Raw genomic sequence first — 24,721 nt, 5'->3', positions numbered from 1 at the left:
GAGGCGGTACAGAACATGGACTCACAACAGGTCCTTTTATTTTAAATGAGGCGCAGACAGCGCACGCAGAACACATACACATTTAAACGTGAATGACTCTTAACAAAGACGAGCATGGCACACTGCGCAAACGCACCTTAAATAGACAAACCACATAAACCCCGTGTGGTCACGAGACGAGCCACAGGTGAGACTGATGAACACGCACAGACACAACCACACCTACGAAGATACACAGACGCAGACGACTAGACGCAGATGACATAAACACACCCCCAAAGGGGAGGAGTCAGGGGCCGTAGCGTGACACTTGATGACTAATTTTGGCATACTTAGCTCCGTGTTTGGTCGCAAAATCCCGACGTACTCTTTGACAACCGCCACCACTTCATACCCGTTTTTCATACCCGCAAACATGTTTTCGCTTTCCCATCTTTCTTGAAACACCCTTCCATCTGCATGTTTCTCTTCCTGGACATTTTGGGATCATTATTTGTATTTCTCAGTTACACTTATTGGGAAAATCGTTATGGAAACACTGCAGTGTCGAGATGTGTCACTTAGTTTTTGCTTACTTTTACTTCTTTTTTTTGGACAACTTGGATTTTGAAGCTCTCCGTGGGCCTTGAGTTTGACACCTGTGACCTACACCAAAACAGATTCATTCAGAGGCAAAACTAAAATGCTGAAATAATGGAGAAGTACTGAATTAATAGAGGAGTGCTGAATTAATGGAGGGATTCTGAATTAATGGAGGGGTGCTGAGTTAGCTCGTCTGTTTGAACATGTTTAAGTTGGCATGTCTCCATTTGAATATTTTGAACATCAGTTAGTGTGTGCTATGCATAACTTTGCATTGAATTAACTTAATTTGCATGTTTCCTCATCCTGAAGGTATTTGTATTTGTGTCCAAAACGTTACGTCAGTGCTCACATCTAGTTGCAGCCACACCCTGTTCAGAACAACTTCAGAAGAACGTCCTACTGGGTAAGTTCAGAACAACTTCAGAACTTCCTGCAGAGTTCTGACTAATGAGTTTATGGAAGCATCAACATCTAAATGAAAACTTATGTAAAATGTAATAGGTAAAAGGTAAATGTAAAATTGATGTAAATGTAAATGTTTCAAAAAGGTTCAACAATGTTTTTCCTTCTTAATAAGTCTGTCTGAATAAACAATGAAAGAGTTCAACAATTAATGATTTATTTATAAATTTGACTTTTTTTTATAGAAAAACAGATCTAACAGTAATACCTAATGCTCAAATGTCATCACAAATAATTTCAAATCACATTTTCTGAATTAACTACAAAATACAGCTCATGTCTCTGGCATTAAAGCTCTGCTTCGGCTGGAACATGAAAACGAAGTGCCTTGAGATTCAGGATGTAGCTGACAGTCAGATCCTGCTGTCATGTCATTGGTCCAAAATGCTGCAGTGCAATTTCAGTGGCATGTTTCAGGACCCTGACGGAGCAGTTTACGATACATATAGCACAATGAAGACAATTTTTGTGACAATAATCTTAAACCTACCCCACAGAAAACACAAGTGTGAACAAATCACTGTTTACACAATAACCAGTTTGTCACTACAGTAACCAACCACATGGTCCCACCAATACAAATTAAACCAAGTCACACCAGTCCCCACACCAGTCCTCACATCTGTCCTCACACCTGTCCTCACACCTGTCCTCACACCTGTCCTTTTCTACTCAAAATTATTTTCTGGAAAAGTCTTATGTTCAGCAGTGCATGACATATCAGGCAACATCAGTTTATTTGTAACTAGTAATCAGTTCAAGTGTATCTATTCAATACATAACTAGCAATCAGTACATAAAATACTTTATGGATCTTTTCTATTAAAGAGCCACTCACGTCACCTGTAAAAATGAACAGTAGTTCAGCAGAGTCAGACAAAGTGCTGGGTCTCTTAACACAATCAAACGAGCCACTTACAAAAGAAGAATAAGCTTCCACACTGTAGAAATAAGCTTACACACAACAGAAATAAGTTTACATTAGAAATGAGCTCGCACGACAGAAATAAGTGTTCATTAGGAATGAGCTTACACACAACAGAAATAAGTTTACATTAGAAATAAGCTTACAGCAGGACGAGCGGTTTTGGCCCAGTGAAAAACTTCCCTTTTCTTCCACTTTTCTCAGTGCAATACAATAAGGTGGCAAGAGCCCGACCTGCAGGTTATGCTGAAGTGCACCTCTTCATGAATGTCCTCGTGATGAACATGTACTGGCAGGTGTGAAATGGAGGTTCAGGCTCATGTGACAGGCTCGTCTTCAGGGGTGGCCAGCTCTCTCTTGTCCTGGCCCTGTAACATGTGCTGCCGTGTAGACCCGCTACTGGTACCATCCGAGATGTTCTTCGAGCGTTTCTGCATCCGCGCCAGCACGTAGAACCGTAACATCAGGAAAAAGCCTGTGGAGACAACACCGCGTCTTCATTCAGGGACTCACAGCACATTCGGTCCAATATGTACACAGGTGTGGCCTTCAGGTGAACCCACCTTGTAGAGAGTTGATGATGCAGAACAGGAAGAGGACGGTTTCTGAGAGGGGGCCGAAACTGAAGAAGGTCAGACCCCACGTGGAGCCAAACAGACAGCTGAGACCCCAGATGCTGAGGAACGCCACACGCTTATTCCTCCACTCTGGCCGGTGGTGGATCACTCGTATGACCAGGAAGAGCATAACAAAGCCAGAGGTGACCACCGCAGCCAGGAGCCCCACGGTAGTGATACAGTGAGCCACCAGGGCGGCCTGAGAATCCAACATCCAGCACCTGTGAGAGAACAGTATCTTGTGCTTTGTGTGTCTTTTGTGGGGGGGGGGGGGGGGGGGGGTGCATTTTAAATAAAATACAGTCAATGTACACTGTGTGTCTTACATGTGATAGGGGTTTTCTACACCATCAGTTTCGGTAATCGTCCTTTGACCGTAGATGTTGCCCATACATGCCAAGATAACAACAGGTACTACAGGGACGCCTGAAAATTTACAAAGTCGTCGTTAATATTCTAGACGGTAACTCAGGGTGGCTGCCATGTTGTGATGAAAGCTACAAACATGATTGACTTGCCAAATCCCACCAGGTACCAGATCCACGGCTTCGGCGACAGACTAAACACCATGTAGACCATCTGGAATGTATGCAGCACTTCCACACCCATCCAGCAGAGGGAGCTGAGCAGCATGTAGTGCAGCAACGCACCCATGAAGTGACACACCCGCTCATGGCCGACGTTGGCCACGGTGCCCGTCAGCACAAAGAGGACGCAGAGAAAGAAGAGGGACACGACCAGGCCGCGGTGCATGAGGCTGGACTGGTCAGATCCTCTGGAGTTGAGAAAGTGAATGACAGTAATATAAAAAACAGCAATGTAATCTAAGGACAGACTGACAGCGGACTCTCCTCAGAGCAGAGGGCAGGTTTGGAGGCTTTTGAGATGACACAGATGGGGTAGAAGGGCAAGCACCTCTTCTGTCTGCAGAGGAACACAAAGAGAACCAGGCAGCTGACGGCAGACAGCGCACAGCCCACCGCTGTAATGAAGGTCAGAGCCTCTAGATGGCGCAACGTGGTAGGATTCACTTGCTGTGTGCGAGAACAGACAGACAACACAAAGGAGACAAAGCAAAATGTTATCACACAATCATCAGAACGCTGAACGTAGGTAGATTACTGCTCGAGTGAGATACAGGGTGGACAGGTGAACGCTTCATCCAGACTGCAACCTTAATTTCTTAATTTCTTTTTTTTAAACACCTTGTGACTCACCACAAGAATTGCAAAGTAGGTGAGATGGTAACACTGGCACTGTGTCTCCTGGGCCCCGCGGGACACGGTCACACACCCTTCCTCTCGCCACCGCACCTCTGGATCTGGAGGAGGAGGAGGACACACTTCAGCGGTCGCCCGCCACCCGTGTGTGTGTTTGGTGGTTAGTGTGTTTGTGCCTACCCGTTCTCGTGTCCCATGAGACGCACGTTGCGGTGTGAGTTTTCTGCTGAAAGACACGGGCCTGGTCAGTGAATGCACAGAGCAGCAGGTGATGCTTGAAGAACAAACACCTTTCAGCTCAGCTGAGCAGAGGAAAACTGAGGTTGTCAGATGCTGAACAAAGCACAGACACCTTAGCTGCATTCAGTGTGTCAATATAACACCAACCTTCAGAAACTCTTTGATGTGGTTTTTTTTCTCTGACTACATGACAGCGAGATGGTAAAAATTTTATTTTTATGTTCACAGAAGGACGCCGAGTGTGTACTACATGCTCACGACACCTGAGGTTTCCTACTTCATCGTAAACAGGAAGGTGTCGTGCTGGTTCAAACAGGCATGTACACTTACCATGATGCCAGAATGACGGAATGTGATGATGACGGGGTGAGGAAGATCTGTGATGATCTCATTTTCCACAGAGATCCCGACAACATCTTCCAAAATCTTGTTGGAGCTCATCTGCAAACATAAGCACACGGCGACGCTACAGGTGAGCACACGGTGTCTGGGTGCAGTATACCGGCCTGGACATGTGTAAGTAAACACCGCTGCACCTGGAACAGTGTGCTGTTTGTGAAGTAGGTACACACGACTTTAGCCGTCTTTCTCTGAGCTGGTCTCAGGCCTGCAGGGAGATGCACAGAAGGAATTCTGTTTGGCGGCACACCTCTTGGGACCTGGAAGATCACGTTCATGTTATATTCATGTTCATACCAAACTGTATAAACTTACATTCATATGCATGTTGTTCTCATCATTATATCTTGCACATCAATTTGAAGCCTAATGCTAGGTACACTTCCAAAAGTGTGTGTGTGTGTGTGTGTGTGTGTGTGTAGTCCTACAGGCAGGGTAACAGTGTATATGTGTGTGTGTGTGTGTGTATACATCTGTGTATATGTGTGTGTATACATATATGTGTGTGTGTGTGTGTATGTGTATGTGTGTGTACGTGTGTGTGTGTGTGTGTGTGTGGTCCGACAGGGTAACAGTGTATATGTGTGTGTGTGTGTGTATATACATCTGTGTATATGTGTGTGTATACATGTGTGTGTGTGTGTGTGTATACATATGTGTGTGTGTGTGTGTGTGTGTGTGTGTGTGTGTGTGTGTGTGTGTGTGTGTGTGTGTGTGTGTGTGTGAGTGTATGTGTACGTGTGTGTGTGTGGTCCTACAGGCAGGGTAACATTGTGTCCTGTGAAGTCTTCCTTCAACTCCATGACGGTGCTCTGAGCACATGGCAGATGCACTCGCCCCATCACTCCAGACTTCAGCACAGCTTCCTCTATCCTATGGAGACACGAGAGACACACGTGAGACACACGTGAGACACATTACGTCCATCTGTGTGTGGGCTCTGACACAGTTGTACAATCGGCCAAATCCATCAATGCAGTTAAAATGTCAATCACACAATACATGACCTGACTGGAATCCAAATCCTGTCCCCTAACCCTAAACCCTGTTCCCTAACTTTAACCCCTGTCCCCTAACCCCTGTTTCCTAACCCCTGTCCCCCCTAACCGTAACCCCTGTCCTCCCTAACCCTAACCCCTGTCCATGTCATAGGGTTGTCATTAGTGTTGTGTTGGTTATATATAAACTGGTCACCCTCATATTGGTTTTATATTGGTGTTTTATTGGTTATATATAAACTGGTCACATTCATTTTGGTTATATAAAAACTGGTCACCCTTATAATGGTTTATATATAAACTGGTCACCCTCATATTGGTTTTTAAAAGGAAAGAAACTCCAGCCCCACCCTTCTGTTAGTTCTGTGAAAATGAATGTGTTTTCAGACTTATGTGAGGGTGAAATACGGCTCGAAGTGTCAAAGGTCGCGTTTATGATGCTCTTACATGTTGGCGCCGCTGGGCTCCTGTTCAACCTTCCCGCAGAACTCCTGCACTGCAGAAACAAAAGATATGTGAGCCATCACGGCTCCAAACACACCACGCCACGCCCAAACACACCACACCACGCCCAACACACCACGCCACGCCAAACACACTACACCACGCCCAACACACCACACCACGCCCAACACACCACACCACGCCAAACACACCACACCAAACACACCACACCCAAACACACCACGCCCAACACACCACGCCCAACACACCATGCCCAACACACCACGCCAAACACACCACGCCAAACACACCACGCCACGCCCAAACACACCACGTCCAACACACAACGCCCAACACACCACGCCCAAACACACCACACCACGCCCAAACACACCACGCCCAACACACCACACCACGCCCAAACACACCAGGCCCAACACACCACGCCCAACACACCACACCACGCCCAACACACCACACCACGCCCAAACACACCACGCCCAAACACACCACGCCCAACACACCACGCCCAACACACCACGCCCAAACACACCACGCCCAAACACACCACGCCCAACACACCACGCCCAACACACCACACCAAACACAACACGCCCAACACACCACCGTCATCATGCACATCTAACGCATACTAATCACATCAACACTCTGGCTCCCAGAAAGACACTAACAAATTCTTACTGCAGTTAGCTTTGTCGCCTTGAAAACTGTACTCTGCTATGGTTTTAGGGCTGAGTGGGTCTCCATGCACGCTGGCGTCCTGGATGCCGTACATCGAGGGCTTGCTCTGACCTTTGGCCGACAGGTGTGTGCAGCAGGAGCTCTGAAGGCCACGCGCGTGGCACAGGGTGATGTTCACTCCGTTGACCTGCAAGGTCAGCATGTCCAGCAGGGGCTCCCAGATCACGCAGAAGTGCAGGGGGACCTGCGAGGAATCCAGAGGCCAGCTCGACTGGTTCGAACACTGAGCCGTGATGCTGCCCTGCACTGTCAGAGTGCTGCCATTGGCTGAAATGGTGATGATGTCACAGCCAGGGGTTAATCTGTAAAGCAGCTTGGGCCGTTCATGGTTGTGTCTCCACACGCCGCACATCCGGAAGTCTCGATCAGTCTCCACTGCCACTTTAGGAATCAAAATGTAACAGAAGAAAAAAAGAAGAGGAAAAATATACATTATACAATATACATAATATTTTCAGCCAAAAAGTCAGATTTTAATATATTTACTCATACAATGCATCAGAGCATAACAGTCTCTAGATAGTTCCAGCTACTCTCTAATAAGAAATAGAGTGTGTGTGTGTGAGAGAAATGCGAGAGAAAGTAAAAACATAATTCTGTCTTTACACTCACGCCAGTCATGATATCTAACATCTCACTGCAGCCAACACCCTGTCAGCAAGTAACAGCCTGTGGTAGTCACTACAAGCAACACCTTGTTGTGGTCAACACGCTGTGGTGGTCACTACAGGCGACACCCCGTCAGCAGGCCTTGCTACATGCACAGCCCACAGTCACAGTTTCTGTGCGTGCACGTCCCATGCATGCACACAATTAGACTGCCGTGGACATGCTACGTGTTCCACACCCACTCTGCATGATCCAACCGTGTCATGCTTGCACAGATGTCACATGTGTGCTACGATGAGACAAAACCCCTTTCTTACTTGCCTTGTTGGTGAAAAAGTACCAGTAACCAAAATACTGCAATTTCACCTCTCAGAATAAAAACTTCACTTAACCTCAAGCAAACAGCATTTAAACTATTAACCTGAACTCAACTACTCCGTGAGCATGAGAACAGCTTGCGTGGTCATCTACTTCTCTAGGGGTTTATCTCAGTTCTGTAAAAGTGAGTGGCACGTCAACAGTCTCGTGGAAATGACTGTGCAATCATGTTTCTTCATTGCCACAAAGAGAAACCAAAACAACGGTAAACAGCAGAAAGAGACCAGAGAAACACATAAAACATGAGAAGTTGTGGTTCTGGTTTTGCTCCAGTCTGTGCTAAACTTTGGTTTTGGAACCCTAACCAAAACATTTTCACTGTGATAAAAGAATAGATTTGTAGAAAATCAGAAAAGGATTTGGTGTTATTGTAGCTGTAGGAGTGTACCTGATGTGTACCTGTGTACCAGTTTACCTGATGATGTGTACCTGTGTACCTGATGTGTACCTGTGTACCTGTTGATGTGTACCAGTGTACCTGATGATGTGTACCTGTGTACCTGATGTGTACCTGTGTACCAGTTTACCTAATGATGTGTACCTGTGTACCTGATGTGTACCTGTGTACCAGTGTACCTGATGATGTGTACCAGTGTACCTGTTGATGTGTACCAGTTTACCTGATGATGTGTACCTGTGTACCTGATGTGTACCTGTGTACCAGTTTACCTGATGATGTGTACCTGTGTACCTGTTGATGTGTACCAGTTTACCTGATGATGTGTACCTGTGTACCTGATGTGTACCTGTGTACCAGTTTACCTGATGATGTTTACCTGTATACCTGATGATGTGTACCTGTATACCTGATGTTTCATTCAGTCTCTGTTACTCACCGTGGCCCCACAAGGCTGTGAGAAGGACAAACATCTGGACTGTTCCCATAGCAACAGGACCCATCACCTCTGCCACCCTACAAAGTAACCGAGAAAGCACACAGACTAAATGAGCATCAAAACGAGGAGGAGGAGGATGAATAAGGAGGAGGAAGAGGCCTCCAGTACTGGTCTTTGCCTTCTTTACGTCTGCAGTAGGAGGATCTGTATGACCAGATACACGTTCTTTATCTGAGAAAGAACACTTCTGGTATACTTAGAAGTGCACACAACAGTACCCGCATAACGGAAAACCAAAGCTAATCGATGAAAACACATCGGTCAGAACGTAACAACAGAGCGAGAGAGCATCAACACCTCAAAGTCCAACACATGTCATTAACTAGTTTCTGTTCAGTCATAAAGATGATATATGGTTCTGATTTACTCTGACAATGCTTTAGTGACTGATTCTATTCTACGTTTATGGATTTAAAGTGAGTCTTACGCTGAATTAAGATACAGCAGGTAACATAAGAATTGAACACATCACTAGTTTTCTAAGTAAATATATTTTGAAAGATGCTATTGACATGAAATTCTGACCAGATATCGACAACAACCCATCCAATCCACCCATGCAAAGAAATCAAACATAGATGCCCATAAAGTAAGTTATATGTAAAAATGGCAAATGACACTGGGAGGAAGTATTAAACACATCACTAAAATGTATTTAATACTTTAAGCCGTTTTTCTTTCTCTGAGACCAGTTGAGTTTCCATGACTGTGTGTTTGGGGTGGTTGTCCCGATGACATGTCCACCAAAGAGTTCAATTTTGGTCTCATCGGATCAGATTATATTCTCCCAGGTTTTTACAGTCGTGTAAATATTGTTCAGCACACTTTAAATGCACTTCAGCGTGCTTCGTCTTCATCGGTGGAGTCTTGTGCAATGCTCATTGTTTCTTTTGTAACATTTACCTGCTGATTCCTGGTCTTTCTGCTGCGCTCCACAAGAGCCCCTTGTCTTATTTTTTTTTATTCATGGTGAAATTATGTTCTTTCCCATTCTGGATTAACAGTGCTCACTGGAAACTTCAGTACTGTAGAAATTCTTCTGTGACCAGTGCTACAATAAGGTTGTGAAGGCCTTAACCACCGTGGGATGTTTCTTGTGTCACTTCTTGGTTATGACGCATCTTTTCCAGGCCATCGGTTGGGCCTGAACCAGCTGGTGTTAATTTGCAGTATGTGGCAGGATCACTTTCTAATGACTGATGTCTGTCAGCTGGTGTGGAGCCTCTGTGGGCCTTTCTGTTCCTCCTCTTATTCATGTGTTCAAATACGTTCTCACTGTGTCATTTCTCATTATTACACATAGAATGTATTTTATGAACATCTATGTTTGATTCCTTTGCATTTGTGGACTGGATGGTTGCTACAAACAACTGGTGAAAATATTTTTTGTCACGAACTGCATTTTTATGAATTTTTGATCTGCACCTTTAGTTTACCTTTGTTTATGTGGATTTGTATTCAATAAACTCTGACAATCCTGAATTTGAAAAAATAACAATATTTCGGAATTACAAACATGGGTTTCGGAGGTTTGTGGATCCACCATCTTGCTAAACAAACATTAACATGGCATTGTCCTTTCACAGTTTTATGACACAGACAGCCTCGAAGTGTGTTTGTATCCTTCCTGAACTTGTGTGAATGTGTGAAACCATATCTTACCAACCGCAGGACGCAGGTGTGAACCTGTACAAGACCGGGATCATTCAGAATGAATACAGTGAGACAACCCCTGAACTTAAACGAAAGGAGCTTCATGTACAACTGGTGCTACTGGTAAAACCATGTTGGAAACCCAGTAGCTTTGACGAGCCTGATGATGCAGTGTGACTCACTGATGATTGTGAACTGGGTCAGGACTTGACATGAGAAAAACACTCTGAGATATATGGTTGTCTCCACGGCAGCATCATAGTCATGTTCCAACTAGGCATTAGAAGGTTCACTATTTTAATGATGTAAGGTGCAAAAATGATATAGCTTCAGATTAAAATAGATCTGACGTCTGTCACAGTGAAAACACTACTAGACTACAAACATTTATATCCTACTATGTTGTCCACTGATGCCTGTGGGTGATAGTGAGAGTGGTGTTGGTGATAGTGAGAGTGGTGTTGAGGGATAGTGAGAGTGGTGTTGGGGGATAGTGAGATTGGTGTTGGGGGATAGTGAGATTGGTGTTTGTGATAGTGAGAGTGGTGTTTGTGATAGTGAGAGTGGTGTTTGTGATGGTGAGAGTGGTGTTGGGGGATAGTGAGAGTGGTGTTTGTGATGGTGAGAGTGGTGTTGGGGGATAGTGAGAGTGGTGTTGGGGGATAGTGAGAGTGGTGTTGGGGGATAGTCTGAATGGTGTTGGGGACAGTGAGAGTGGTGTTTGTGATAGTGAGAGTGGTGATAGTGAGAGTGGTGTTGGTGAATAGTGAATGTGGTGTTGGGGGATAGTCTGAATGGTGTTGGGGGATAGTGAGAGTGGTGTTTGTGATAGTGAGAGTGGTGATAGTGAGAGTGGTGTTGGTGATAGTGAGAGTGGTGTTGGTGAATAGTGAGAGTGGTGTTGGTGAATAGTGAATGTGGTGTTGGGGGATATTAAGAGTGGTGTTGGTGATAGTGAGAGTGGTGTTGGTGATAGTGAGAGTGGTGTTGGTGGATAGTGAGAGTGATGTTGAGGATAGTGAGAGTGGTGTTGATGATATTGAGAGTGGTGTTGGTGATAGTAAGCAGTGTTGCCATTGTTACTTTGAAACAGTAATCCGACTACTGACTACTTCTTTAAAAAGTAACTCAGTTAAGTTACTGACTACTTGTTTTTAAAAGTAACTAAGTTAGATTACTTTTAGTTACTTTCAGCAGAGGCTGATCCCCCGCCCCTATAACATGAAAATGACTACCAGTTCTGCCAATACTCACTTTATTGACATGTATTTTAACCAGAACATCAAAAATGACACTGGCATTTGTAAACTTTTTCTTGAAATAGGCTTACATGTTTTTTAAATAAATAAATAAGACAGTCTCTGTTCAACTCCGCCCACTTACAGGGTTGCCAACTCTCACGCATTGAGACACACGCATTTGACTGTCTTCACACGCTTACACGCCACACTTCCGATATCTCACGCCGAAAAAAAATCTAGTTTATTTAACTCTGATCCACATCTATGATTCAATGAGTTACTAGTTCGATCTGGCGCCAACCACCGGCGATCGATCGATCATGATATAATACTGAATTTAGTCCATTTTACACCCCGCCCAGTAACAATTTACGTTCGCCGCCAAGCCCCGGTTTTTTATTTCAGGTTTGACGTTGTGTTTTTGAAAGTAGACAGCAATCTGTCGCCAGGACAGAGTGTACAACGGACCTTAATGTTGTCTTCCTTAGCCGAAATAAAATCAAAATAATGCCTGTATTTCCAGCTGCTAAAGGCGAACCTCTCCTTACGTCTGACTTTGGCGCCGCAGAGCAGAGATGACGTAACCGCGTAAGAAACGTGTAGCCAAAAAATAAGAATGAATAAATATAACCTACGTTCCCCCGAAATGCAGAAATAGTAACGCACGATGTTTTAGATAAGTAACTTTAATCTGACTACTAGTTTTTAAATAGTAGTTGCGTTAGACAACTCGTTACTGAAAAAAGTAGTCCGACTACAGTAACGCGTTATTAAGTAACGCGTTACCAGCATCACTGATAGTAAGAGTGGTGTTGGTGATAGTGAGAGTGGTGTTGGTGATAGTAAGAGTGGTGTTGGTGATAGTAAGAGTGGTGTTTGTGATAGTGATAGTGGTGTTGGTGATAGTGAGAGTGGTGTTGGTGATATTGAGATTGGTGTTTGTGAGAGTGAGAGTGGTGTTTGTGAGAGTGATGTTTGTGAGAGTGATGTTTGTGAGAGTGAGAGTGATGTTTGTGAGAGTGATGTTTGTGAGAGTGAGAGTGGTGTTTGTGGTAGTGAGAGTGGTGTTGGGGGATAGTGAGAGTGGTGTTGGGGGATAGTGAGAGTGGTGTTGAGGGATAGTCTGAATGGTGTTGGGGACAGTGAGAGTGGTGTTGGTGATAGTGAGAGTGGTGTTGAGGGATAGTCTGAATGGTGTTGGATAATAGTGAGAGTGGTGTTTGTGATAGTGAGAGTGGTGATAGTGAGAGTGGTGTTGGTGAATAGTGAATGTGGTGTTGGGGGATATTAAGAGTGATGTTGGTGATAGTAAGAGTGATGTTGGTGATAGTAAGAGTGATGTTGGTGATAGTAAGAGTGGTGTTGGTGATAGTGAGAGTGGTGTTGGTGGATAGTGAGAGTGATGTTGAGGATAGTGAGAGTGGTGTTGGTGATAGTGAGAGTGGTGTTTGTGATAGTGAGAGTGGTGATAGTGAGAGTGAGAGTGGTGATAGTGAGAGTGGTGTTGGTGATAGTGAATGTGGTGTTGGTGAATAGTGAATGTGGTGTTGGGGGATATTAAGAGTGATGTTGGTGATAGTAAGAGTGGTGTTGGTGATAGTGAGAGTGGTGTTGGTGGATAGTGAGAGTGATGTTGAGGATATTGAGAGTGGTGTTGGTGATAGTAAGAGTGGTGTTGGTGATAGTGAGAGTGGTGTTGGTGAATAGTGAGAGTGGTGTTGGTGATAGTAAGAGTGGTGTTGGTGATAGTGAGAGTGGTGTTTGTGATAGTGAGAGTGGTGTTGAGTATAGTGAGAGTGGTGTTGAGTATAGTGAGAGTGGTGTTGGTGATAGTGAGAGTGGTGTTGGTGAATAGTGAATGTGGTGTTGGGGGATAGTGGTGTTGGTGATAGTGAGAGTGGTGTTGAGGATAGTGAGAGTGGTGTTGATGATTGTGAGAGTGGTATTGAGGATAGTGAGAGTGGTGTTGGTGAATAGTGAATGTGGTGTTGGGGGATAGTGGTGTTGGTGATAGTGAGAGTGGTGTTGAGGATAGTGAGAGTGGTGTTGATGATTGTGAGAGTGGTATTGAGGATAGTGAGAGTGGTATTGAGGATAGTGAGAGTGGTGTTGAGGATAGTGAGAGTGGTGTTGGTGATAGTGAGAGTGGTGTTGGTGATAGTGAGAGTGGTGTTGGTGATAGTGAGAGTGGTGTTGGTGATAGTGAGAGTGGTGTTGGTGATAGTAAGAGTGGTGTTTGTGATAGTGAGAGTGGTGTTTGTGATAGTGAGAGTGGTGTTGGTGAATAGTGAATGTGGTGTTGGTGAATAGTGAATGTGGTGTTGGTGAATAGTGAATGTGGTGTTGGTGAATAGTGAATGTGGTGTTGGTGAATAGTGAATGTGGTGTTGGTGAATAGTGAATGTGGTGTTGGGGGATAGTGGTGTTGGTGATAGTGAGAGTGGTGTTGAGGATAGTGAGAGTGGTGTTGATGATTGTGAGAGTGGTATTGAGGATAGTGAGAGTGGTATTGAGGATAGTGAGAGTGGTGTTGAGGATAGTGAGAGTGGTGTTGGTGATAGTGAGGGTGGTGTTGGTGATAGTGAGAGTGGTGTTGGTGATATTGAGAGTGGTGTTGAGGATAGTGAGTGTGGTGTTGAGGATAGTGAGTGTGGTGTTGATGATTGTGAGAGTGGTGTTGATTATTGTGAGAGTGGTATTGAGGATAGTGAGAGTGGTATTGAGGATAGTGAGAGTGGTATTGAGGATAGTGAGAGTGGTGTTGGTCATAGTAAGAGTGGTGTTGGTCATAGTAAGAGTGGTGTTGATGATAGTGAGAGTGGTGTTGGTGAAAGTGAGAGTGGTGTTGGTGATAGTGAGAGTGGTGTTGGTGATAGTGAGAGTGGTGTTGAGGATAGTGAGAGTGGTGTTGAGGATAGTGAGAGTGGTGTTGGTGATAGTGAGAGTGGTGTTGGTGATAGTGAGAGTGGTGTTGGTGATATTGAGAGTGGTGTTGAGGATAGTGAGTGTGGTGTTGATGATTGTGAGAGTGGTGTTGATGATTGTGAGAGTGGTGTTGATATTGAGAGTGGTATTGAGGATAGTGAGAGTGGTGTTGGTCATAGTGAGAGTGGTGTTGGTCATAGTGAGAGTGGTGTTGATGATATTGAGAGTGGTGTTGAGGATAGTGAGAGTGGTGTTGATGATATTGAGAGTGGTGTTGAGGATAGTGAGAGTGGTGTTGGTGATAGTGAGAGTGGTGTTGGTGATAGTGAGAGTGGTGTTGGTGATAGTGAGAGTGGTGTTGAGGATATTGAGAGTGGTGTTGAGGATAGTGAGAGTGGTGTTGGTGATAGTGAGAGTGGTGTTGGTGATATTGAGAGTGGTGTTGGTGATATTGAGAGTGGTGTTGAGGATAGTGAGAGTGGTGTTGGTGATAGTAAGAGTGGTGTTGGTGATAGTGAGAGTGGTGTTTGTGATAGTGAGAGTGGTGTTGATATTGAGAGTGGTGTTGATATTGAGAGTGGTGTTGAGGATAGTGAGAGTGGTGTTGGTGATAGTGAGAGTGGTGTTGGTGATAGTGAGAGTGGTGTTGGTGATAGTGAGAGTGGTGTTGGTGATAGTGAGAGTGGTGTTGGTGATAGTGAGAGTGGTGTTGAGGATAGTGAGAGTGGTGTTGAGGATAGTGAGAGTGGTGTTGAGGATAGTGAGAGTGGTGTTGGTGATATTGAGAGTGGTGTTGAGGATAGTGAGAGTGGTGTTGAGGATAGTGAGAGTGGTGTTGGTGATAGTAAGAGTGGTGTTTGTGATAGTGAGCGTGGTGTTTGTGATAGTGAGAGTGGTGTTTGTGATAGTGAGAGTGGTGTTTGTGATATTGAGAGTGGTGTTGATATTGAGAGTGGTGTTGATATTGAGAGTGGTGTTGAGGATAGTGAGAGTGGTGTTGGTGATAGTAAGAGTGGTGTTGGTGATAGTGAGAGTGGTGTTGGTGATAGTGGTGTTGGTGATAGTGAGAGTGGTGTTGATAGTGAGAGTGGTGTTGGTGATAGTGAGAGTGGTGCTGGTGATAGTAAGAGTGGTGATGATGATATTGAGAGTGGTGTTGAGGATAGTGAGAGTGGTGTTGATGATAGTGAGAGTGGTGTTGAGGATAGTGAGAGTGGTGTTGGTGATAGTGAGAGTGGTGTTGGTGATAGTGAGAGTGGTGTTGGTGATAGTGAGAGTGGTGTTGAGGATAGTGAGAGTGGTGTTGGTGATAGTAAGAGTGGTGTTGGTGATAGTAAGAGTGGTGTTGGTGATAGTGAGAGTGGTGTTGGTGATAGTGAGAGTGGTGTTGGTGATAGTGAGAGTGATGTTGAGGATAGTGAGAGTGGTGTTGGTGATAGTGAGTGGAGTCCTAGACTGCTTGATGGTCAGTAACAGTCCGGGGCCATGGAGATACAGCTGTAGCAGGGGAGAATTTGGGGTGGTGAGAGGGGCCAGGGCAGTGGGTTGATCCTTCATCATAACTAGTTAGGCAGGGAAGTGGGTTGATGCTTCATCTTGTTATGTTTGGGTGTGTCAATAATCTGGATACCATGTTCCCAGTCTTTCATCTTTTATTTATTTAACTCCATCTCTTCCCACACTCATACACACACTTTCTTCTTCACTTATCTGCTCTCTGGCCTCTCTACAGGAGGGGAGAGGTATTACAGTCTATACCTATCAGTATATAGTATTACAGTCTATCAATATTATTGTAAATAGATATGTAAACATAGGGACCAAAGGACACTTATATTATATCAGTTGGCCAGGGTCTCCCTTACATTTTAGAACACAGAAATATGTATTTCACCAATAAAACCTGCAAAGAAAAATATGCCATTATATATACTTTTTTCTTCAGTAAACATGTTTTAGGCAGTAAGGTGCTAGCATTTCTGTTACTCTGTTACCAGTGCATTAAGCAATCAGTAGCAGGAAAATAATTTCAGTACCTAGTGGAATCTACACCACAACGAATCACTTCATTTCTGAAGGTCAGTGGTCCATGCACTAGAAGATTCTCAAATAAAGTGGCAGTTCAGTGTGTATGCACAACTGTTTACTTATCTGGCTAATGAAACAGCAAAATCATATAATTTTGTGTGTGTGTGCGTGCGCATGTGTTTATTAACACAACAGACAAGTTTATTAATGTGTCTATTAACAGACATGCGCGAACCTGCAATGAGACGTATTACGACAACAAACTAAGACAAGAGGGAACTCATGTTTGAGCTTGTCAGCAGGTGTAAACCTGCAGAGTCCAGCTCCTCTCTCTCTCCCTCCCTCTCTCTTCTATCCCCTCTTTCTCCCTCCCTCTCTCTTCTATCCCCTTTCTCTCCCACTCTCTCTCCCCTCCCCCTCTCTCTCTTTCCCTCTCTCTCCCTCCCCCTTTCTCTCTCTCTGCCACTCATTGTTCAAGCCGTGGGCCCCACTTAAAGAATGCCCCTTTTCACATCTTATGCTACCATGGTGATGGCTTATGTGTGGGTGGGTATGTAGTATATCTGTGTGTGTGTGTGTGTGTGTGTGTGTGTGTAGTATATCTGTGTGTGTCTGTAGTATATCTGCGTGTGTGTGTGTGTGTGTGTATGTAGTATATCTGTATGTGTATGTGTGTGTGTTTATGTAGTATATCTGTATGTGTGTGTGTATGTAGTATATCTGTATGTGTGTGTGTATGTTGTATATGTATGTGTGTGTGTATGTAGTATATCTGTATGTGTGTGTGTGTATGTAGTATATCTGTATGTGTGTGTGTGTGTTGTATATCTGTATGTGTGTGTGTGTGTATGTAGTATATCTGTATGTGTGTGTGTCTTGTATATCTGTATGTGTGTGTGTGTGTATGTAGTATATCTGTATGTGTGTGTGTCTTGTATATCTGTATGTGTGTGTGTCTTGTATATCTGTATGTGTGTGTGTGTGTGTGTGTGTATGTAGTATATCTGTATGTGTGTGTATGTAGTATATCTGTATGTATGTGTGTCTTGTATATCTGTATGTGTGTGTGTGTATGTAGTATATCTGTATGTGTGTGTGTGTGTGTGTGTATGTAGTATATCTGTATGTGTGTGTGTGTGTGTATGTAGTATATCTGTATGTGTGTGTGTGTGTGTGTATGTAGTATATCTGTATGTGTGTGTATGTAGTATATCTGTATGTATGTGTGTCTTGTATATCTGTATGTGTGTGTGTGTATGTAGTATATCTGTATGTGTGTGTGTGTGTATGTAGTATATCTGTATGTGTGTGTATGTAGTATATCTGTATGTATGTGTGTCTTGTATATCTGTATGTGTGTGTATGTAGTATATCTGTATGTGTGTGTGTGTGTATGTAGTATATCTGTATGTGTGTGTGTACTTCTGTCCCATAATTCATTTCACACTTAATATTAAAAATATAAAAAACAATTACTGATTAGAAAAATGAAAGTGTGAATATCAGATTATGACTTATTTGCAGTTCAGCATAGTGACAAATCTCCTGCTAATGATGGAGAAACACACACACACACACACACACACACACACACACACTTTGAATTAACAGTGAGAGTCACACTCCTCCAAGGCTGGAGGATGGAGGCAGGGTGGAGAGGCAGTGTGGAGGCAGGGTGGAGAAGCAGTGTGGAGGCAGGGTGGAGAGGCAGTGTGGAGAGGCAGGGTGGAGAGGTAATGTGGAGGCAGGGTGGAGAGGCAGTGTGGAGGCAGAGTGGAGAGGCAGTGTGGAGAGGCAGGGTGGAGAGGCAGGGTGGAGAACGGTCCTGCTTGCTGTTGCTCGTCGTGCCATGACCCATCAGTGTCACTTTCTCACTGTCTGTCAGGAATTTCACATGATGATTCAACATATTCAAGACCCACAGTCTGTCACGCATGAAGTGGTGCCCACATGAGGCACGTCTGACTCAGAGGCAGCACCGCTCAAAGCTCAACACTGTTTTGTCTGATCAAACCACGGCTCTGTTAGACTATGGTCAAAAGGCCAGAGTGTTGGCTTCATTTGGGCATCACAGCCAGACAAAAGAGACAAAGATCAACGATGTGCACTGTAATAGAACTGACACAGCACTGACAGATACACAGCACTGACAGATACACAGCACTGACAGATACACAACACTGACAGATACACAGCGCTGACAGATACACAACGCTGACAGATACACAGCACTGACTGATACACAGCACTGACTGATACACAGCACTGACTGATACACAGCACTGACTGATACACAACACTGACTGATACACAACACTGACTGATACACAACACTGACAGATACACAGCACTGACAGATACACAACACTGACAGATACACAACACTGACAGATACACAACACTGACAGATACACAACACTGACAGATACACAACACTGACAGATACACTGCAGTGACGAATACACAGTACTGACAGACAGTCTGATAGCAGCAGTGGTTGCAGTGCTACAGACAGGAAAACCCAAAGCGTCTGAAATGCCCAGATGAATGTGCAGAAGATCGTGATCCAGTAACTGACTAAACAAGCTTAAAGGTCACGTTAATTTTCACTATGAATTTATGTTTCTAAAGTAGGTTTGAGGTGCTTAATGTGGCCTTCATGATGTGTGTGTATCAGTAAATCCAGGGTTGGGGGCTGTTAGAGCAGCTCTTACAGAAGTGTGGCTGTGCACAGAATTCCTTTCTAATGAGATACATTGATTGAGGGTTTCTGGCTAATACATGCTGCTCACACACACTGTGGACCGGTGGGCTCAGTCTCTTTGATTTATTCACAGCCTCCGAGTCTGCTTTTTCACACCTGCATTCCAGGTTCTCAAACGTTTTACACACACACACACACACACACACACACACACACACAGGTTATGCTGCTGCACCCCTTCAGTGTCTGAGACTATAAGACCTGCCCAGCCCTACACAACAATGACACCAGTTTGCCTTTCCCAGCGTTAAGCCAAGCGCAGAACTTTGACAAATCAACCACTTGAGACCTTGACTAACTGATTTCACTGTTACCACCACAGTAATAACCAACAAACACCCTAGGCTATTTTTACAGGCATCAGTGAACTACATTATTAATGTCTTCATAGATATTCTTGTGAAATAAAAACTGAATGGGTAATATATTCGGGCCACGGACGTAGTTTTGGGGGGGGACGGGGGGGACATGTCCCCCCCACTTTTTCAAAAGCCGGTTTTGGTCCCCCCCAGTTTTTACAGTTAAAACCAAATATTTAAGTAGTGACGAAGTCATGTCCCCCCCACTTTTTAACGGTAAAAAAACCAATATTCAAATAGCGACAAATCTAGCACTAGGATCATGCAGCACCCCCCCCCCCCCCCCCCCCGCTTAACACTTCGCCACCCCAGGTTGTGTCCCCCCCACTTATGAAATCAAAACTACGTCCATGATTCGGGCTATACTGATCCCATGGGAAACTACAGAAGTTTGTTTTTGTGTATATATGTGTAAGACCCTAAAACCCTTTGACTCGTTATGTTGGTTTGTTGAGGCCAAAAAGATTAAACTTCCCTAACGGTAATTCAGCACATCACACATGCATTCTTCACCCAAGCAGCAAACTTCCTAAACGGGCTTTAACGTTCAAGGATCGCATACCTGAACTTCTGAACTTCTGAATCCGCGATTCGTAGAAAGTCTTCAGTCTTCAGAGCGCTCACGTCTCGCTGAGACTAAAACAAGTTCCGCGGGTAATAATTCAACGCCAAAGGTTCAAATCCAGAACAAATGTAGTCCACCTGAGCCGCGCGTTTCATAATTCTCATGCAGTGTAAAGAAACTGCAGAAATAGCTGTCAACGCGAGTGAGGCGCGTGCGAACGGGCGCCTCGAGCGCGGTTTGCAGAAGAGGGAGGAGCTACGTGACGTGTGAGCGAACTGGATTAAACATTCTTGCGTAAACTGGACTAAACAATGTCTAGAAGGTTATATAGCTCAGAAAACATCAATGACTTTCAAATGGAAGGAAACCCTGAATTCCTACAATCCAGTAATGTTTTTCCAATCAGTAGAAAAGTGTGACTTGTGAGTGGATAATAAGGTGTAAGCCACCCACAGACATAGGCGAGTAGAAAAGAGGGTGTGTGTGTGTGTGTGTGTGTGTATGTGTGTGTGTATGTCTTTGTGAGAGCACCTGGCTTGCAGTCCTCAGCTGCTCTGATGTGTGTGTGTTGTTAAGGGGGGTGTGTGTGACAAAGCCTTGTCTGTGCCTTTCACACATGGGGGTGGGAGAGAGAACCTGCCTGTTTGACTGCGTGGGCGTTGGCCTGTGTTTGATAAAGCCCTGTGTGCAGCCCACGGAAGCGTTTCACTCCTCATTACCATGTGAATAGATACTTCACTTCGCATTACAGTGCTGGGAATGTCATGGTTCTTGGATTTCAGATAATACGTTGCTTAGTCACAGGCCATGACAGTTAGGGATATGATGTATCATATTATGGTATGTTCTGGTAATTCAGTGTCTCATATTATGGTATGTTCAGACTAGCGTATATCAGACTAGTGTATACCAGACTAGCGTATACCAGACTAGTGTATATCAGGCTAGCGTATACCAGGCTAGTGTATACCAGGCTAGCGTATACCAGGCTAGCGTATACCAGGCTAGCGTATACCAGGCTAGCGTATATCAGACTAGCGTATATCAGACTAGTGTATAGCCTGGTCATAGCCTGGTGGTTAGGGAACTGGTCTTGTGACCGGAGGGTCGTGGGTTCGATCCCCAGACCTGAGGCCATGACTGAGGTGCCCCTGAGCAAGGCCCTTAACCCTCAACTGCTCACTTGTATAAATGAGATAAAAATGTAAGTCGCTCTGGATAAGGGCAGAGGCGGACGAAGTTCTCAATTTCATTACTTGAGTCAAAGTACAGATACCACTGGTCAAATGCTACTCCGATACAAGTGAAAGTTGCATGTTCAAAATCTTACTTAAATGAAAGTACTGAAGTACTTGCTTTTAAAAATACTTAAGTATTAAAGTACACCTTCCGTCACATTTGTAAAAAAGTTATAGTTTAAAAGTATTATACATCCTACCAAATCCTCTTTGGGCATAATATTCATACAGTCTTTGATAATAATACATAAGGCATATTCCAATGATGTACATCATTCAGGTAGTGGTAGCAGAAAAGTTTAACCTACACTTTAGTTTAAGGAACAAAAACGTTTTCTAAAACCACAATTCACTGATTAGCCTAGCCTAACCTGTTTAAGCAAATTATGTTACCATATTAAAAGTCATTAATAAAATGACGGTTTTCTCTCTTTGCTAGTTAGGTATTCAGTCATCCAATACAACATTATGCTACAGTCAATATAAACAAAGACAAAGTAAAATTAGCAGTGTGGCATCTTGGTAGTCTAACCTTGCTACAACCTTTTGCAGTATGGCTAAAGCCCACCAACTCCATGCCACCCAACATGCTAACAAACTCTTTTCAAACTAGAAATCACAGCCACATTAGAATTATTGACATTAATTCTACACTGACATTAGAATGGAAACATTATTTGACAAGATTCGATTAACCCACACGGTTTCCCTTATTGATGTTTCCGTAGTTTGAATTACTTGCCAATATAATGTTAACATTATTTATAGTGATCCTAGCAGACCTAGCAGTGGAGTGAGCAGGCAAAGTCATTTCACTAGCCTTACTGCAAAGCTCCTCTGACTACATAGTCACTTAACAAAACATTTAGGCTGCATACCGTAATATACTTCCTCAGGTGGGAGGGTGAATTTTGGTATGCAGTGATATAGTTTGTTTTTGGCAAACAAAGCATGCATTTAAAACGATAGGAATGATTCATCCGTTCAGAAAACTGGAACATTTTGTCGAGATACGGCCATGGGTGCAAAAGAGCATGCCAGGGTTGCCAGCTCTCACGCATTGAGCGTGAGACACACGCATTTGACCGTTTTCACACGCTCTCACGCCACAGTTCCGATATCTCACGCCGAAAAAAAATCTAGTTTATTTACCTCTGATCTATATTCTATCAACCACCGGCGATCGCGATATAATACTTAATTTGTGTCTATTTTTCACCGCCCCGGTAAAGTTCGCCACCCCCCCCCCCCCCCCCCCCCCCGATCAACAATTTACACTCGCCACCAAGTCCAGGTTCAAATCTCCCTCCAAGCGATCTTGAAAAGTTGGCAACCCTGGCATGCTCCATCACCGCCGTCTCCGCTCAATGTTGCTGTTATTTAGGAAAAGAACGACTAGCGACACCGAACTTGATTTTACACCTCGCAGACACATCCTTGATTGCTGATAGGCTGTCACCTGTGAAAATACTATCGGGGGAGGGGAGGAGAGTTGTGTGTGGAAGTAACGAGTAACGAGAGCTGGACAGAAATGTAGTGGAGTGATAAGTACTGTATTTGTTATTCAACTGTAGTGAAGTGAAAGTCATAAGTATTTTTAAAAAATCAACTTAAGTAAAGTACAAATACTCAAGAACTGTACTTAAGTACAGTACTTAAGTAAATGTACTTCGTTACTGCCCACCTCTGGATAAGGGCGTCTGCCAAATGCCATAAATGTAAATGTATCAGACTAGTGGCAAAACATTATTCATAGAATAGCCCATTAATATAAACACACATATTCTGTAGATCAGAAGTAATGTAGATTTTAAGTCTCATAAACCTCATAAACATATAAACATATAATTCCGTGGCCTGAAGTGTGAGTGTGTCTCTGGAGCCTGGTGTGCACAGGACATCTAGACTTTTGCACTGAATACACAACAGAAAAGTGTTGTGGTCTTGTGGAATGCCCCATGTACAACGATCAGTAGTTCCCAGGACTCATGAATCTCGCTCAGCCTTGAGCTTTCTGAGGCTTCACATCCGGGAAATTCCAGACTGTGGTGTCGTACCAGCATAAGATTATAATAAGATTATCCTAACCACACTTAACTAAACACAGACATAGGGGCTGAAATAAAGACTTACCCAGTAGAAGGTGGTGAGCTGTGTACACATGGAGGATGCTGATAAGGTGAGCGTGCAGCTGGGCTCTGCTGGTAATACCTTTCCTTCCTGTTGGGTTTCTTGAAGTTTCTCTATACAGTTATGATCGCACACCACTTCCACTTCTAGGGACAAAGTCTGATCAACTGGTCTTTCATATCAAAGCAAAGTGTGTGCTTTGGGTGTGTGAATGAGAGAGTGTGTGTGTATGTGTGTGTGTGTGTGTGTGCGTGTGTGTGCGCTTTGGGTGTGAATGTGTGTGCTTTGGGTGTGAATGTGTGTGTGGTTGTGTGCTTTTGGTGTGTGAATGAGAGTGTGTGTGTGTGTGTGTGTGTGTGTGTGTGTGCTTTTGGTGTGTGAATGTGAGTGCACAGGCGTGTTTGAGTATTTGATCTTCACAGTGTACAGTACCTATAATGCCCACAGTGTGTGTGTGTTTGTGTGTGTGTTTGTATGTGTGTTTCTGTGTGTGTGTGTGTGTGTGTGTGTGTGTGTGTGTGTACTTGTTAATTAACTTCACATACACATGTAACCAAACGACTCTGGTGTTGATTTCTGTTGTTCAGCTCTGCTGTTTGTTTCTGGTGTTCAGATCTGCTGTTCGTTTCTGGTGTTCAGATCTGGTGTTCAGATCTGCTGTTCAGCTTGGTGCAGGGAGTAAAACACGGAGCTACTCGTTGTTTGGGTGTTAGTTCAGATGTTAAAACACTGAGCAACTAGCAAACACTTCAACCAAAACCCTTTCAACTCTTGCCAAAACCACATTATTGTATCTAAACCCTACATACAATATCAGATGATCAGCCTTTCCTATTTGACAACTACACACTGAAGTGACAAATGGAAAACACTACTACCATGTTTGAGTGTTCAGTGTGTGGTCTGAGGTCTCACATATACATGAATATTCACAAATATACAGGTTATTTCTGCATATTCAGTATATTTACACCATAAAGTAAAACACATGCTGTACATACTGTAAACACATGGACAACAAAAACTACAAAAAAAGTAAAACAAAAAGACAAAATGGGCTTGTAACTCCAGCATACAACATTAGTGTGCATCTCGTCTTGCTTTTGGGTCTTGCTACAAGATCTCATCAACATCACAGGTGATGTCCTCAACGTCACCTCAGGGTTCCTCCATCACCTTCTGAATGTCTTTGAATTGGTGGGTTTGGCGACCACCTCCATGACGAATGATGTGATGTTGTAGTTGTCAGAAACATATGCTGTTTGCTCTGACCATCTTGAAGG

General features: G+C 43.9%; 1 protein-coding gene across 4 annotated transcripts; it reads right to left on the bottom strand.

Annotated features, from left to right (window-relative positions):
- Nucleotides 1-1,182: 1,182 nt before the first annotated feature.
- Nucleotides 1,183-23,593, bottom strand: LOC143528288 (adhesion G-protein coupled receptor G1-like). Of its 4 annotated transcripts, none has more exons than XM_077023934.1 (14): nucleotides 23,442-23,593; nucleotides 8,476-8,552; nucleotides 6,593-7,033; nucleotides 5,894-5,942; nucleotides 5,207-5,321; nucleotides 4,586-4,708; nucleotides 4,380-4,490; nucleotides 3,990-4,035; nucleotides 3,807-3,910; nucleotides 3,505-3,623; nucleotides 3,108-3,364; nucleotides 2,916-3,015; nucleotides 2,536-2,810; nucleotides 1,183-2,447 (listed from the first exon to the last, which is right to left on the bottom strand). In XM_077023934.1, the coding sequence occupies exons 2-14, from the start codon at nucleotides 8,537-8,539 to the stop codon at nucleotides 2,290-2,292; spliced, it is 1,962 nt and encodes a 653-aa protein (XP_076880049.1). In that variant the 5' UTR covers nucleotides 8,540-8,552; nucleotides 23,442-23,593; the 3' UTR covers nucleotides 1,183-2,289. The 4 variants fall into 4 exon arrangements, with proteins under 4 accessions (XP_076880049.1, XP_076880051.1, XP_076880048.1 ...); XM_077023936.1 differs by lacking the exon at nucleotides 23,442-23,593 and adding an exon at nucleotides 20,068-20,447 and having other exon boundaries at nucleotides 3,990-4,032; XM_077023933.1 differs by lacking the exon at nucleotides 23,442-23,593 and adding an exon at nucleotides 20,068-20,445.
- Nucleotides 23,594-24,721: the final 1,128 nt, after the last annotated feature.

The sequence above is a fragment of the Brachyhypopomus gauderio genome, chromosome 12 (assembly GCF_052324685.1).
Source record: "Brachyhypopomus gauderio isolate BG-103 chromosome 12, BGAUD_0.2, whole genome shotgun sequence".
In the NCBI taxonomy this organism is placed as follows: domain Eukaryota; kingdom Metazoa; phylum Chordata; class Actinopteri; order Gymnotiformes; family Hypopomidae; genus Brachyhypopomus; species Brachyhypopomus gauderio.
Note: the sequence above shows the minus strand (reverse complement) of the source record. Positions and strands in the feature narration are given on the sequence as shown.